At 39.9% G+C, this 13,198-nt stretch overlaps 1 protein-coding gene across 1 annotated transcript; it reads left to right on the top strand.

Moving 5' to 3' along the window:
- The first annotated feature begins 3,038 nt into the window (after positions 1-3,038).
- Positions 3,039-3,926, top strand: LOC145241582 (uncharacterized). The gene has a single exon (XM_080104672.1). The coding sequence runs from the start codon at positions 3,039-3,041 to the stop codon at positions 3,924-3,926; it is 888 nt and encodes a 295-aa protein (XP_079960798.1).
- The last annotated feature ends 9,272 nt before the right edge of the window (positions 3,927-13,198 follow it).

Raw genomic sequence — 13,198 nt, 5'->3', positions numbered from 1 at the left:
TACCTATACACCTCTACCAACCTGCTCTTCTGTTACCTGACCCTGAGGAAAGGATCGCAAGGGCGACTCCTTTGCAACCCAGCGTTATCCTCCGCTCGACTTACCCTTCTCCCCCCTCAACGGGATTTTTTTAACATCTTGCAAAGGACACACTTTTCCCTTTTCTGCCACTACTTGAGTGGCACGCAACAGAAATCGGATTTGGGGGATTGGTCGATACAACAAGCAAAGAGTCCAATTACTTTCATCCTGATGGACTCCTCTAAGGATGATCTCATGTTGTTAAAGGAGTCCCTGACTCAGAAGATCCTGTACTGGATCAAACAGTGCCGCAGCGACATAAAGCCGCCGGCATACAATGTACTCAGGAGGCAAATAGAGCAACTAATCGATGAAGTGGGCCAACTAGACTGCCTCGAGGGGAGGACCTTTGCCGAGAGTGAGAGCCTTTGGGTAGCTCTTATGAGTAATTACCTGGACACTTTGGCGGAGTTGGATTCAATCCTCGAACCACCTAAACCCCCTCTAAGTTTGGAATCAGAGCCCCAATGCTCTGGAACTTCATCGATCCCTGGAAGGCCTACTGTCTCGTTCATTGTCAAGCCTCCCTCAACTACAGATTACGGGCCCTACCTTTAGCGGCCGAGAAGTGGCGACTGACCATTTATGTTTCTGGAACTTCTTGACCAGATTCGAGAACTGCGTGGCCAGCATGGCCACTGATGCGGAAAGATTAAATTTCATAAAGTGGCCTTGACGGATAGAGCCCTGCGGTTGATCAGTCACTATAGCTGCAAATTATTCTCGAGCCATGACAGTACTCAAGAAGGAGTTCTTGGACCTTGACAGTACTATTGACCTGATATTCGAGGACATATTGGACTTCACACCTTCAAGAACGCACCAGTCTCCAAACTAGGAGTATTTGTTTCCAGAACGGCATCTGTGTTGGAGGAGCTGGGTAACTCTCTTTCGTGTGATTTTTCCGTGGACAGCTCGAGCGGGGCTCGCCTTATGGCAAAGGTACTTTTCAGGAAACTATCATGCGACACAAGGGGGAATAATTAGCCCTCACAAATAAGAAGGTACCACCATTGTCATCCATTGTGGGGCTTACAAGCGAAGCCATTATCGACTGCAGGTAAGGGGCCGGCCTGGTTCCTCGCTTCCTATCCACCTGCCTAAAGTTGAAGTGAAACGAAGAAACCCAATCGATGGACCTCTGTCACTCCATTTGGTGTAGATGCTACATATGCTAAGTCATCAGGATACTCAACAACTTTGCCTCCCATATTGTCGGTCACCTTCTCCTGCGGAATAAGAACCGTTTCAGTGAATTGCTTGTTGGACACTGGCAGCGGACGCTCATATTTGTCAGTTGACGTATTAGAAGAACTGTGCCTGCTGGGTCAATTGTGACCCTTCGCCAGCTTAAACTATCCAAGTTTCTTGGATAATGTCAACGACAGCTATCGGAAGTTGTCCTGCAAACGGACTTGGGCTTAGGAAATACCAGAGGGTGTCCGGTGTTGGTGTCTGAATGCATTGATTTGTCGGTCCGGTTGCGCGATTTGCAGTCTCTGTTGCGAGCCTTGGGAGAGGCTGGCTATTCATTGGCTGGTCGGTTTGAGACAGGTTCTGAATTGATAACCACTAAGGGTGGTTGGCCTAGACCTCATTCAGCACTTGGATCCGTTTAACCTTGTTCGATGTCTGGGGGGGCCTTTTCGATTTGGCCTGGATTGGTCCAATTCGGGAGGGTCGACTCCTCTTTGAATGACATTTCTCCCTGTCAAGTAAATCAGCTGTCATTCAACACCATAATAGATCACACTCCTCAGGTCGACACCACTCACCTGTGTTTTGTGTTGGAGGCTCAACCGACCTACTTCGATCCCTTCGAGGACTGCTTTCCGGAGAACACCGTGCAAATAGAACTTGAGAGAATGGTCAGCCTGGAGACTCTGGGGATACCGGACCAAGAGGGGTTTCTGACTACGATAAGGAACTGATTGAGCAGTTTGAGAGGACTGTTGAGCTTCGTGGGAGCAATTATTATGTAGAGCTTCCTTGGCATCAGGATAAACTGTGCAGGGTGCCCTCCAACCACGCGGCGCCATTACGTGTCTTGAACCGAGTAGCTGCAGATCTGACAAGGAGGAGCAAGTACGACGAATACTTGGAGGTGTTCCGACTACAGCAGGAAGACGGCATCATAGAGGAAATCTTGTCACACCTCAGGAATTCAACCAGTATGTGTGGATACCCCATCGGCCGGTCTACAACACCGATCCAACTGCGACAACCAAGATTAGGCCTGTCTTTAACTGTAGTTTAAAAACGGGAGGCGGATTATCACTGAACGAAGCTGCATATTCAGGCGTCAATTTCACTGGGAACATTTTGAGGCTGCTTCTGGCATTCAGGGCCAACCGTTACATTTTGTTGGCAGACATCCGCCGAGCCTTCCTTATGATCCGACTAAAATTAGAGGTGGACAAGAATCGATTCTGCTTCTTTTTGAAAGAGGGAAATCGATTGCGCTGCTTCCGATACACCACTCTGATATTTGGTTTCACCTCCAGCCCGTTCGTATTGGGTTGCATATTAAGGTTACACGCTGGCAAATACCCACGAGATACCTGCCGCGGGGTGATAGAGGACCGATTCTATGTGGACAACCCTGTCGTTTCCATGGCTGACGGGGACGAACTTGTTGCAATGTATTCCCTGGTTCGACAGCGACTACAGGAAGGAGGGTTCATCCTCCAGGCATGTAATTCCAATTGTAAGACGCTCCGCGCTAAGACGGAGGAGGACGGCACCCTGAGCACCCATGAAGAACAGTGGGGGAAGGTACTATGATATCAATACTCTCCGATCACAGAGGAGGTGTACGTACCTTATACAGAATGTGACGCCAGTGCATCAACAAAGAGAGGCGTCCTTCTCTAGTTTGTTGAGGGTCGTGTCTCTGGTTAAAAAATTCATAACAGTGGAACTGTAAATACAAGGCTGGTCACTATCTGATGAAGACCATGCAACAGCAGGAATTTCCGATGGAGATTGGATACCTAAATGACCCAGACAGAGATCATATCCCGGCCAGGGTACGCAGCCTAGACCTTTTTCTGGATCCAGATTGGCTGATTCGATCTAAGGGTAGAATTGACTCGTCCGTACACTTCTCTTATGAGGTTAAGAACCCCATCCTAATAGGTAAGCAACACCCCGTGACAAGGCTCATTATTTTGGACTTCCACAAGGCTTGTTGTCACCTTGGGACTGGTTCGACCCTGGCCGAGCTGAGGAGACGTGGATACTGGGTTCCCCAGGGAAGACAAGCGGTCAACCAGGTTTTGTATGACTGCGCGAGGTGTAAGCGGTACAACTCTAGGTCGATGCATCCCAATGTTGCCGCTGACTTACCTTCCTATCGAACTGATTTTTGCACCCCCAACCGACACACTGGGATAGACTTCACTGGTCATCTATGGGTGAGCGACGGAGAGAGCGACCGAAAGGTGTATTTACTTTTGTTCACTTGCTTGAACATCCGAGCCGTACACATTGAGGTGGTGCCCGATATGAGCATATCTTCCTTTTTCCAAGCCCTGATTCGCTTTTCCAATCAGAATGGTGTCCCTGGGGCTCTGTATAGCGACAACGCGAGAACCTTCATAGGAGCCAGAAAACTTTTCAGTCGTCTGACCCTCTTCCGTGACTACGAGGACAAATATGGACCGTGCAACCTGAAACTGAGAACCATCCCACCGTTCTCCCTTTGGTATGGTGGAACTTGGGAAAGATGTATAAGGACAATTAAAACCTGCCTTTTAAAGATTGTCGGTAGAGGCCAGCTAGATTTTTCACTCTACTCACAGTTATATCGGACATACAGAGGTCAATCAACAACCGCCCTTTGACCTACCAGTCTTCGGCCGACAAGAGTACAGACGCCCTCACCCCCAATATGTTTCTCCGCCCTAATCAATGCCCAGAATTGTTACTGCGATTGGACGATGGAAGCGAAGCTGCACCAACGCCGGCCAGTCGGAGTGAGCTGATGCAGTCCTTGGGACGCAGGAACCAATGTCTCGCAGATTTCAACAAAAGCTGGTATAGGGAGTACCTCTTGAAATTAGGGAGAATGGGTCCAGTGCAGTCCCACTCCCAATCTTGGGATCGACTCCAGAAGGGTGATGTAGTCATAATAAAGAGCCCTCTTACACCCAGACCATTTTGGTCTCTAGGCACTATTTCCAACCTAATTTCAGGTAACGACGGCGTCACCAGAGCAGCACACGTTAGCCCGGCTAATGGACAAGAAGAGGTGCACTCGTTGAGGCACCTATATCCCTTGGAGCTCTCCGTGTCTTCCGACCGTTACGCTGAGACATCTCAGGAAGGGAAAACTGATTCTTCTCCTGCAGCTGAAGCCAGAGCTTGGGTGTGTCCTAGCTGCGATTGCCCTCAACAGGATTTTGACATGATTGCATGTGATGCTTGCGAGGGATGGTACCACTTCCACTGCGTCGGCATAGACAGGACACCTCCCGAGAGACAAAATTGGTATTGCCAGAACTGTACACCCCAAAGAAAGCGTAGGGGCAGGCCGAGTCTGCTTCCCGCTTAATTCTGCATGACTATATCCTGTTAACCTGATTAACTATTTTTTCTCTCCCACCTTTTTTCTCTTTTTTCTTTCTTTTTTTTTTGTTGTTTGTTGGGAGTGTGTGAACAAAAAAAAGGTGGAGATGAGTACTCACGTGTCTAGGCAAGAATTCAACTAATCCTACGCGGGCGGCAATCTTGCTGAGTATTTATAGATTGGGAGGAGTGGTGAGAGGAGATTTCCCTCTGCCTCGGTGTGGCTAGCAAGTGTTACAAGTCAAGTCGCTCCTGCTGGCAGTTCGGTACTTAGTTACGTTCTACCATCTACTTCTACCTATATACCTCTACCAACCTGCTCTTCTGTTACCTGACGCTAAGGAAAGGGTCGCAAGGGCGACTCCTTTGCAATCCAGCGTGACCCTCTGCTCAACTTACCCCTCTCCCCCCTCAACGGGATTATTATTTTTTGCTTGGAATTATCCTTTTCTCTCAAACACACACATATACTATTAATATTGATAATTTTATACATACTGCCAAACGTAATCCATGCTTATGCAATTATAATGCAAATATTTGCTGGTCGAAAGATTTGGCTCCGATAAACAAAGCCCATGTCACAGGGGACTTAAAACTACAATATTTTACTCAATACATATCATTATGCTTTATAGAGACAAGCAGTATTGTGGCATGATTAATCTATAATCTGTGAAAGAAGCGATAATTACTGTTAGTCGATAAATACGAACCTTGTCAGCAAAACCAACTAGGCTTTACAGGTTAGCGCATTTCCGCTCGGACAGAGACAATTGAGATTTAAATAGAAGTGAATTAAAGTACATACAGCGCTATGTAATCGGACTATCGTAATCAGCGGCCATAAGAGTATCCTACAACAGAAAGTTAGACTGATGCGTGAATCTTATGTAAGATATTTTTGTTAATCAACTTAATAGATCTCAAAATCAATTTGATTACTGAGCTTTATAGCTATAAGTTTATATAAGGTGTCCATAAAGCCACTGAAGTGTTTAGAAATTTTACAGATTCTTTTTTTTTTTTTAATATATTTCTACAATTTTTACACAATCTGAGTAAAACATTACAAAGGTTTTTTTTTCGCAAAAATGCTAAATTCAAACAATCTTTATTCATGAAAAATAATGTCTTTTGTATAAAGCCCATTTTCAGTTTCGCATATTTGTAGTCGTTCTAAAACATTATTTATGACAGATTGCAAAATCTCTAGATTGCGATTTCACTCCCTTATTTCGTCCCTGGTGTTTTCCGTCAATTCTTGCCGAATTTTCGGTTTGTTAAAATAGACCCTTCTTTTAAGATATCTCATGAGAAAATATCGGGGCTACTCAGGTCTGGGAGAATGTGGTGGCCATTTCATATTGCAAATTAAAAATCCAAGGGCGAAGCTGAAAATAGGCAACATTTACAACATTATGTTTTTATAATCAAGATTGTTTGAATGTTTCATTTTCTAATTATCTAACAAAAGATTAGTCAAACTGTGTTATAATTACAAAAGAATATCCCAAAAAATAAAGAATCTATTTAAGTTCAAAATCCTTCAGTTACTTTTTGGACACCATGCAACAATAAATATCAATAAGGTTTACATATTTATAGGCACTGTCGTTTCATGCTCATGCAAGCATCAGTGCATGAAGAAGACACGACTTTTAGATAGTTTAATAAAACATTGAAGAATACTTTCTTTAAGTGTATTTTAAGTCAGCACCTTCTCTGGCGTTCCTAAAAAAAAAAAACGAAGTTATCTTTAATATTTTCTCGGACATAATATTCCAAAAATGAAAAGAATTATCGCTCGTCTTTCATAGACATGTAAACTTCTTAATCGTTTTTGTCGTCTCTGTATTATAACTCGCCAACGAAAAACTATCTTTTTACATCACCGCGAAAGCTGATAACAGAACCCTTATAAGTACCAGATGTCATAATAGCTGGAACCTTACGAAAGGATATCTTCTCAAAGCTTAAGGAAAAGGATGCTAACAGAATATTTCTCTTTCACGCAAAAAAGATTACGAGTAAACCCAAAAGGTTTACGAATTAGCATCATGCCCACAAATGACTATGTAGAGAGTTGAGCAGTAAGATAGATGTTCCCTTGTCAGTAAAACTTCCGCATGTTAGTAAAGTAAAAGAAACAAAAAAATACAGAGAATTTCAAAGTCTATCAGTCCTCAGAGTATAAGTATTTTGCTACTCGTAAGGTTAGTCGAGAGCATGTACGACGAACGGGTACAAGTATGATGAGTTAATTAAATCATATTCTATTAGAATAAACATAAGGAATCAATATTTCAATGATAGGACAGAAGTTACAGCTTTTACAATAGAAGTTGTCTTTAAGGAAGAACGAGGTAGATTAATCCTAGCAGGCGTGGCAACAATACACAAAATATGGAGGCGTGCGTAATTTTCCAGCACGGTAGAGTGAGATCACATGCTTTGCAGCAACAATGGCAATATCCTTAATCTATTTGTTCGATTATATGTTGTCTGTAAATGTGTCACCCAAGGAGGTTGAACGAGGAGCCTTCAAGTAGGGTCTTATTTGGCATTTTCGTAATAACGTCGTACTTTTTGAACGTACGGCCACAGAAGAGAACCTAAAGGTTTCTCTTATCTAAAAAAAAAAACTATTTTAATTATTTTTCAAAAATACCGTATAATTATTTTTTAGTGAACAGCTTCATCTCATAATGCTTGGGATATATTTAGACCTTTTGCCGTATCATCCCTGCTTTGTTTAGTACATGATATATGCGTTAAGAGACGACCGTAAAATGCCCACATTAGAATGACTTTGCCTAAATTCATACGGTTGGTTAGAAATCAATTTACCATTTGTGAAATGATAATTAGTACTTGATTTATTAATGGCTCAAATCTTTCAAGATAAAGCTCTAATCGAGAGGTCAGTTCTTTCACAAAATTATTCATGTCTGGTAGCACAAAGGATATGCTCTATCAAACAAGGAAGCCAGACTTGGTTATGGATTAGGTGAAATGTTTTCAGACAACTGGGATTAATTCGGGAAACCATTTCCTTATTCACACCAGCACGTATGAGATCATGTTCAAACGCTATAGATTATATATTTTTATGTTATCCTCCCACATTAAAGAGTAATGTTCACATTACAAGTGTGGCGTCTGTATGCAAAGTTTGGAAGAGTGTTGTTTGAGAGGTCATACACAATATAAGAGACCCACCAGTCAGGAATATCGGCTTTCTTATTTGCCATACAAACGACTTCAAAGTTATTGTATAGTAGTGGATTTTTTTATTACGCACTGTTATAAAGTTACCAATAATCGTGAATTCTAAATATCTGCCTTAAGATATTCTGTTTCCACCGTGATTTATAACCTCTGTAAATGTTTCTCTATAAACGGAATGCATGCTACCTTTGTGAAATGGCGTTGGTAAAAGTAGATGTGATACAAGAGTGGTATATGAGGACGTGTCACAACAGCTTATTCGGATGATCTAATTATCTCACCGGAACCCTATCCAGAAAGATGATAAAAGATATAACTCCATGGGTCATCTTTGATGTAATTACTGGTGGCTTTCCATCTAGCGTTTCTGAAAAAGTTTGCTATATTAGGCAACGGATCTTTGGCTTGTAATTGAAATCTCGGTTGATGTCCACCAATATCACACGGTAATAAGATTCTCGGCCCTTTACTTATACCTGACGGTGTCAAAATTAATTATGTGAACTACTGCAAGTTTTTAGAATATAATTTATTTCCTTTGTTGAAATCACAAAATGATGCTGCCAACCAGAATCTCATTATTCAACAAGACAATGGCTCAAGCCATGCTTCTAGGTTAACAAAAGCTTGGAGTTCAGACAAGAGGATCTATGATGAGCGTCTGATGGATTGGTCACCTCAGAGCCCGGATTTGAATCCGATATATAACCTCTGGTCGATTCTGAAGTGGACGGTTTACAAAACCGGACATCAATTCAGCAGCAAAAAAAACGTTAAGAGAGGATTAAGGAGGTATCTTGTTAAATCACACCTCAACAAGTGCATAAATTGACACCCTCTGTTGACAGGAGACTGAGAGATTTTGTTAAGAATGAAGGAAAGCGCATGAAGTGTAAAATTGTTTAACGAATTTTTTATTGTTTCGTTAATTGAGCAATAACTGTGGTTTTCTTGTGCTTTTTTATCAGTATATGGTACTATTATCATAATGACACAATGTTTCAAATTAAATTGTGTTTAAAAATGTTATTTATTTTAAAAAAAATGAGTTTTGCAAACACTTATGGCCCATATTCCTTACTTAAATTTTTTAATACATATTTCTCCCCCAGAATATAATTATTTGGTGCAGTTCTTATGAATGTTACTTAGGAGTTCTTAGGAATGTGACTCATTGTTCGATATGCAAATATATAAATATTTGCATATCGAACAATGAGTAACATAGCTATTATATTGGTGAATACTAAAGCATACATTTATAAGTATAAACGTTTTGCAAACACTTTTGACCTCCACAGTAGTATAAATGGACGGTGTAAAGAATATAGACTCCGAAGCCTGCATGTTTCTGTCTGCATGCTTACAACAGAGCGGAAGTTATCCAGTCATATTACGGTATGGATATTTTGGAAGGTTAGTTTCCTTTAGTGCTAGTATAGCCTGGTTTAGGAAAAAATTGTTGAAACTAAGAAAATGACCTACCGTTGATGTGTGCATCATGTGGCCTCAAGGGGAAAAAAGTATTGAGATGGCGGCGCCCACAACTCGCAAAGTGACGCAAAAGCTCGCTGCTCGACTGAATAAAAGGAGGTTGCAGAGATAACGCAGACAGACAGTTACGAGAATCCTTGGAGACGGTTGGTTTGTGTTACTGAATCACTTTGCATTCTTGCCTTTTAATTAGTTTCTTTTCCTTTATGTATTACACCCGAGAGTTACTAAGAACAATGATTCTACCATGTCTTGATTAGATACACGCACAGAGATATTTGTGAATGCGAGTCTTAATTAGAGGTGTTGCTGTATCCACCGCGAGCCGATTCATCCTAGAAGCATAACGAGAACATTATTCGTATCTCCTTCGACAAAATAAGTAACTTTTCGGTGCATTATTTCAGGTTTTTTAAGCTATTGCATAAACTCCTTTTTATGTCAATGTATTGACATACTTTTTTTATTAATTTCATTCTTCAAACACATTCTATACTTCAAAACAGTACGTTATTTTTCCTATGTAAGCATCTTGTCTGATGTCTCTTTGAACTCTGTTGCTTGCTTTATTAATTATTAATTACATATGTGTTACATTCTGACGTGTCGATGATGTTTATACAGAATTCTATTGTTTTATTTTATATTTTCTCTGAGAACAAAAATCAATTTCACCAACGGCCCAACACGTTTATATATTCTTATATATTCCTTATATTAATCCGACAACATAACTCGCTCATACCAGGCGATGGTATAATACGCACGCACATAGACACACACGCCCACACACCCCTCCATATATATATATATATATATATATATATATATATATGTGTGTGTGTGTGTGTGTGTGTGTGTGTGTGTGTATGTGTGTATATATATATACACACACACACATATATATATATATATATATATATATATAAGTGAGAATGTGTGTGCATGTGAAGACAATTTTCACCCTATATACTCGCACAATGTTTGATCTACAGACTTGGAATTTGGTATATAGAGTACTCAGACATGTGTTTCTATCGGTTTTCATCTGGAAAAAGTACAGCTAAGGGGTCAAAATTGAAAAATAGGTATTTAGACTCGTTGAATTCTTATACCTTTGTCAACTGTTTTACGAATGCGCGGGCGCGAATCGTTCACATGACAGTTTCCGTATGTAAAGAAGGTTTTAAGGCACTTAAAAGATCTATTAAGCTGGTCTAATTGTTGTCGTACTTGACTCGCTGACTTTTGGTTTAGGTTTAGGTCTTAGCTGGGGTATTATTTTTACTCAACATGTCTCGGTTTCTTTGCGTTTTTTTTTTCATTCTTAATAGGAATTTAAAGTTACGTTGACTATCTACGGTATTCCTGTTTACTATTACACTGTTCACAAAAATACGTTACGAGCTGAGAAAATAGCTGCAACATGATCAAAATTTAGAATTACAACAAAAATCGAAATAAGTAAAAGAGAGATTACTATGTAATTTAATTATTAATTCCCATGTAAACGTCTGCTGACTAAGAATCACCGAGTCAGATAATTATATAAAATATTTAACTAGTTAATCTAGCACTTAGGTTACGCCGTGTACACCTGCCATATATATATGTATATATATATATATAATATATATATAAATATATACATATAAATATATATATATATATATATATTTATATATATATAAATATATGTATATATATATATTTATATATATAAATATATATATATGTATATATATATATTTATATATATATAAATATATATATGTATATATATATATATATTTATATATATACATATATATATATATATATATATATATATATATATATATATATATATATATATATATATATATATATGGATTAATTAATCTATTCAATAGTCCAGGAGCGGCTACGACTCCAGCTCCTTAAATACAACTTGTTAAAAGTTCAACACATTTTCAACATCATTTTACTTCTCTTGGCATGTGAGATAAAAATTAATCCTTTGGCTATCAACTGCAAGAAGAGAACAAACCGATAAACAGGATTTTTCTAGCTTTGATCGACTCATCTAAGGCTTACGATAAGGTATAACGTCATGCACTCCCGCAGAAGATAGAAAAATGAGGCGTGCAAAAAAGATTACCCGATGAATACAGGCTTCGCTTACCACTTATCTCGCCCGGATTACTTATAATGACGAAAGGTTCAAGACTGTCACACTAAAACAGGAACTCTCATGGGGATCAGTCTTCCTCCCTACTCATATTCCTATTTTATGCGGAAAACATTGCCACCCCCTTTCAAAGGTTAGTCTGTTTCCGGATTATATTACTGCTTAATCCCAAGATGCCGATCTATGGCGAGCAGATTATCAGCCCCAACAAATGTCCGATAGAATCAACCAGCGGAGCATGAAGTGGAAGATATCCAGATGTCAGAATGCTGTTTCCGCAGTATGAATACACATGATGAACAATAGCGACCAACTCTAACGCTGAATAGTCATCTCCTTCAAAATAATTCACCTCCAAAGTTCATCCGAGTGCCATATGACTGTCCCCTCGCCCAGCTAACGGAGGGATACGGCGGCCATCGATTGGAACTACGACAAGAAAACCTTTCGGTCCATCAATATTACAACTGGTAAGTCAATACTCGAATATACAGTAGCGGTATGGATAGCTTAAGCTTCAGAGTTTGCGGAGTAGAAAATAGAAATCTGCCAACGTTTCCTGGGCTGAACGATAATAAAGCAAATGAAAATGACCTTAATCGATTTCGGTAGAGGCTAACCTCTTCACCATCAAGAGAAAATGAGCCTAGAAAAGCACTGCAAGCTTGGAAAAGTCGATGTGGAAATAGTGAAAGAATTCGCTCTACTAAAAACTCCCAAAGAAAAAGTCAAGCTAGCGAGAGAACGGGTGGGCAATTTGATTACTATATTTGGATTAACGCAACCGCTACCTTCATCAGAACCCCCCCTTTTTGATGGGGGCAGGTTACAATATCTGGTAGGCGATCGGAGGCAAGCACCGAAGTGTGAAAGTCAGCAAGAAGTAGGCTCTACAAAGACTGGAACAAGGCTGAGACAACTACGACCGTATCATCTACACAGAGCACTATATGCCCACGTCTGGTCTTTCTGCAGAGATATAAACAATAAAAAAGCTTTCATGATGTTATGATTTAATTTGTTGTTAAGAGTTATCCCCCTTGGGATTGACATTCATAATAAAAGCGCCCTCTGTTTCATTTTCCCGCTCGATCCTTTCAAGAGCGTACGTGTATTTTACAGTTAATAAAACCTTTCTAAAAGGCAATTCTTTACTTACTGATACTATTCACTTCAATTTTATTAACTGTAAAAAAAAAAAAAAAAATAATGGATCGAATCTTACGTCCCGACAGATTCGAGGTGGAACCTACATGCCCTAATTCCGAAAAATCCTATAGGCATTGGAAATTAACCCTCCAGAATTATATCCGCTTACATAATAACGGATTAATCGAAAACACTTCAGATAATTTCTTTGCCTTGATCAATTGTATTTCAGCCTCTGTTTTCGATTTAATAAGCGATAAAACCGACTACGATAGTGCATTAAGAACATTGGACGCCGCTTATTTAAAACCTGAAAATATTGTTTATAATAGATATCGATTGATGACGACGAAGCAACAAACAACACAAAATATAGATGCCTTCATACTACAATTGGAAATGCTTGCCAAAACATGTAACTTCGAAGCGGTTTCTGCTGAAGAAAACAAATATCAATACATTCGGGAAGCTTTCATCGGTGGAATTTCTTCTTCGTCCATCCGA

This window comes from Euprymna scolopes, chromosome 20 (assembly GCF_053919585.1).
Source record: "Euprymna scolopes isolate OS-2025 chromosome 20, ASM5391958v1, whole genome shotgun sequence".
NCBI lineage: Eukaryota > Metazoa > Mollusca > Cephalopoda > Sepiida > Sepiolidae > Euprymna > Euprymna scolopes.
This window is presented reverse-complemented; position numbering and strand designations above follow the sequence as displayed.

Bases quoted from the DNA above. Each gene is read 5' to 3' on its own strand.
- LOC145241582 (XM_080104672.1), top strand. From the start codon at position 3,039: ATGCAACAGCAGGAATTTCCGATGGAGATTGGATACCTAAATGACCCA.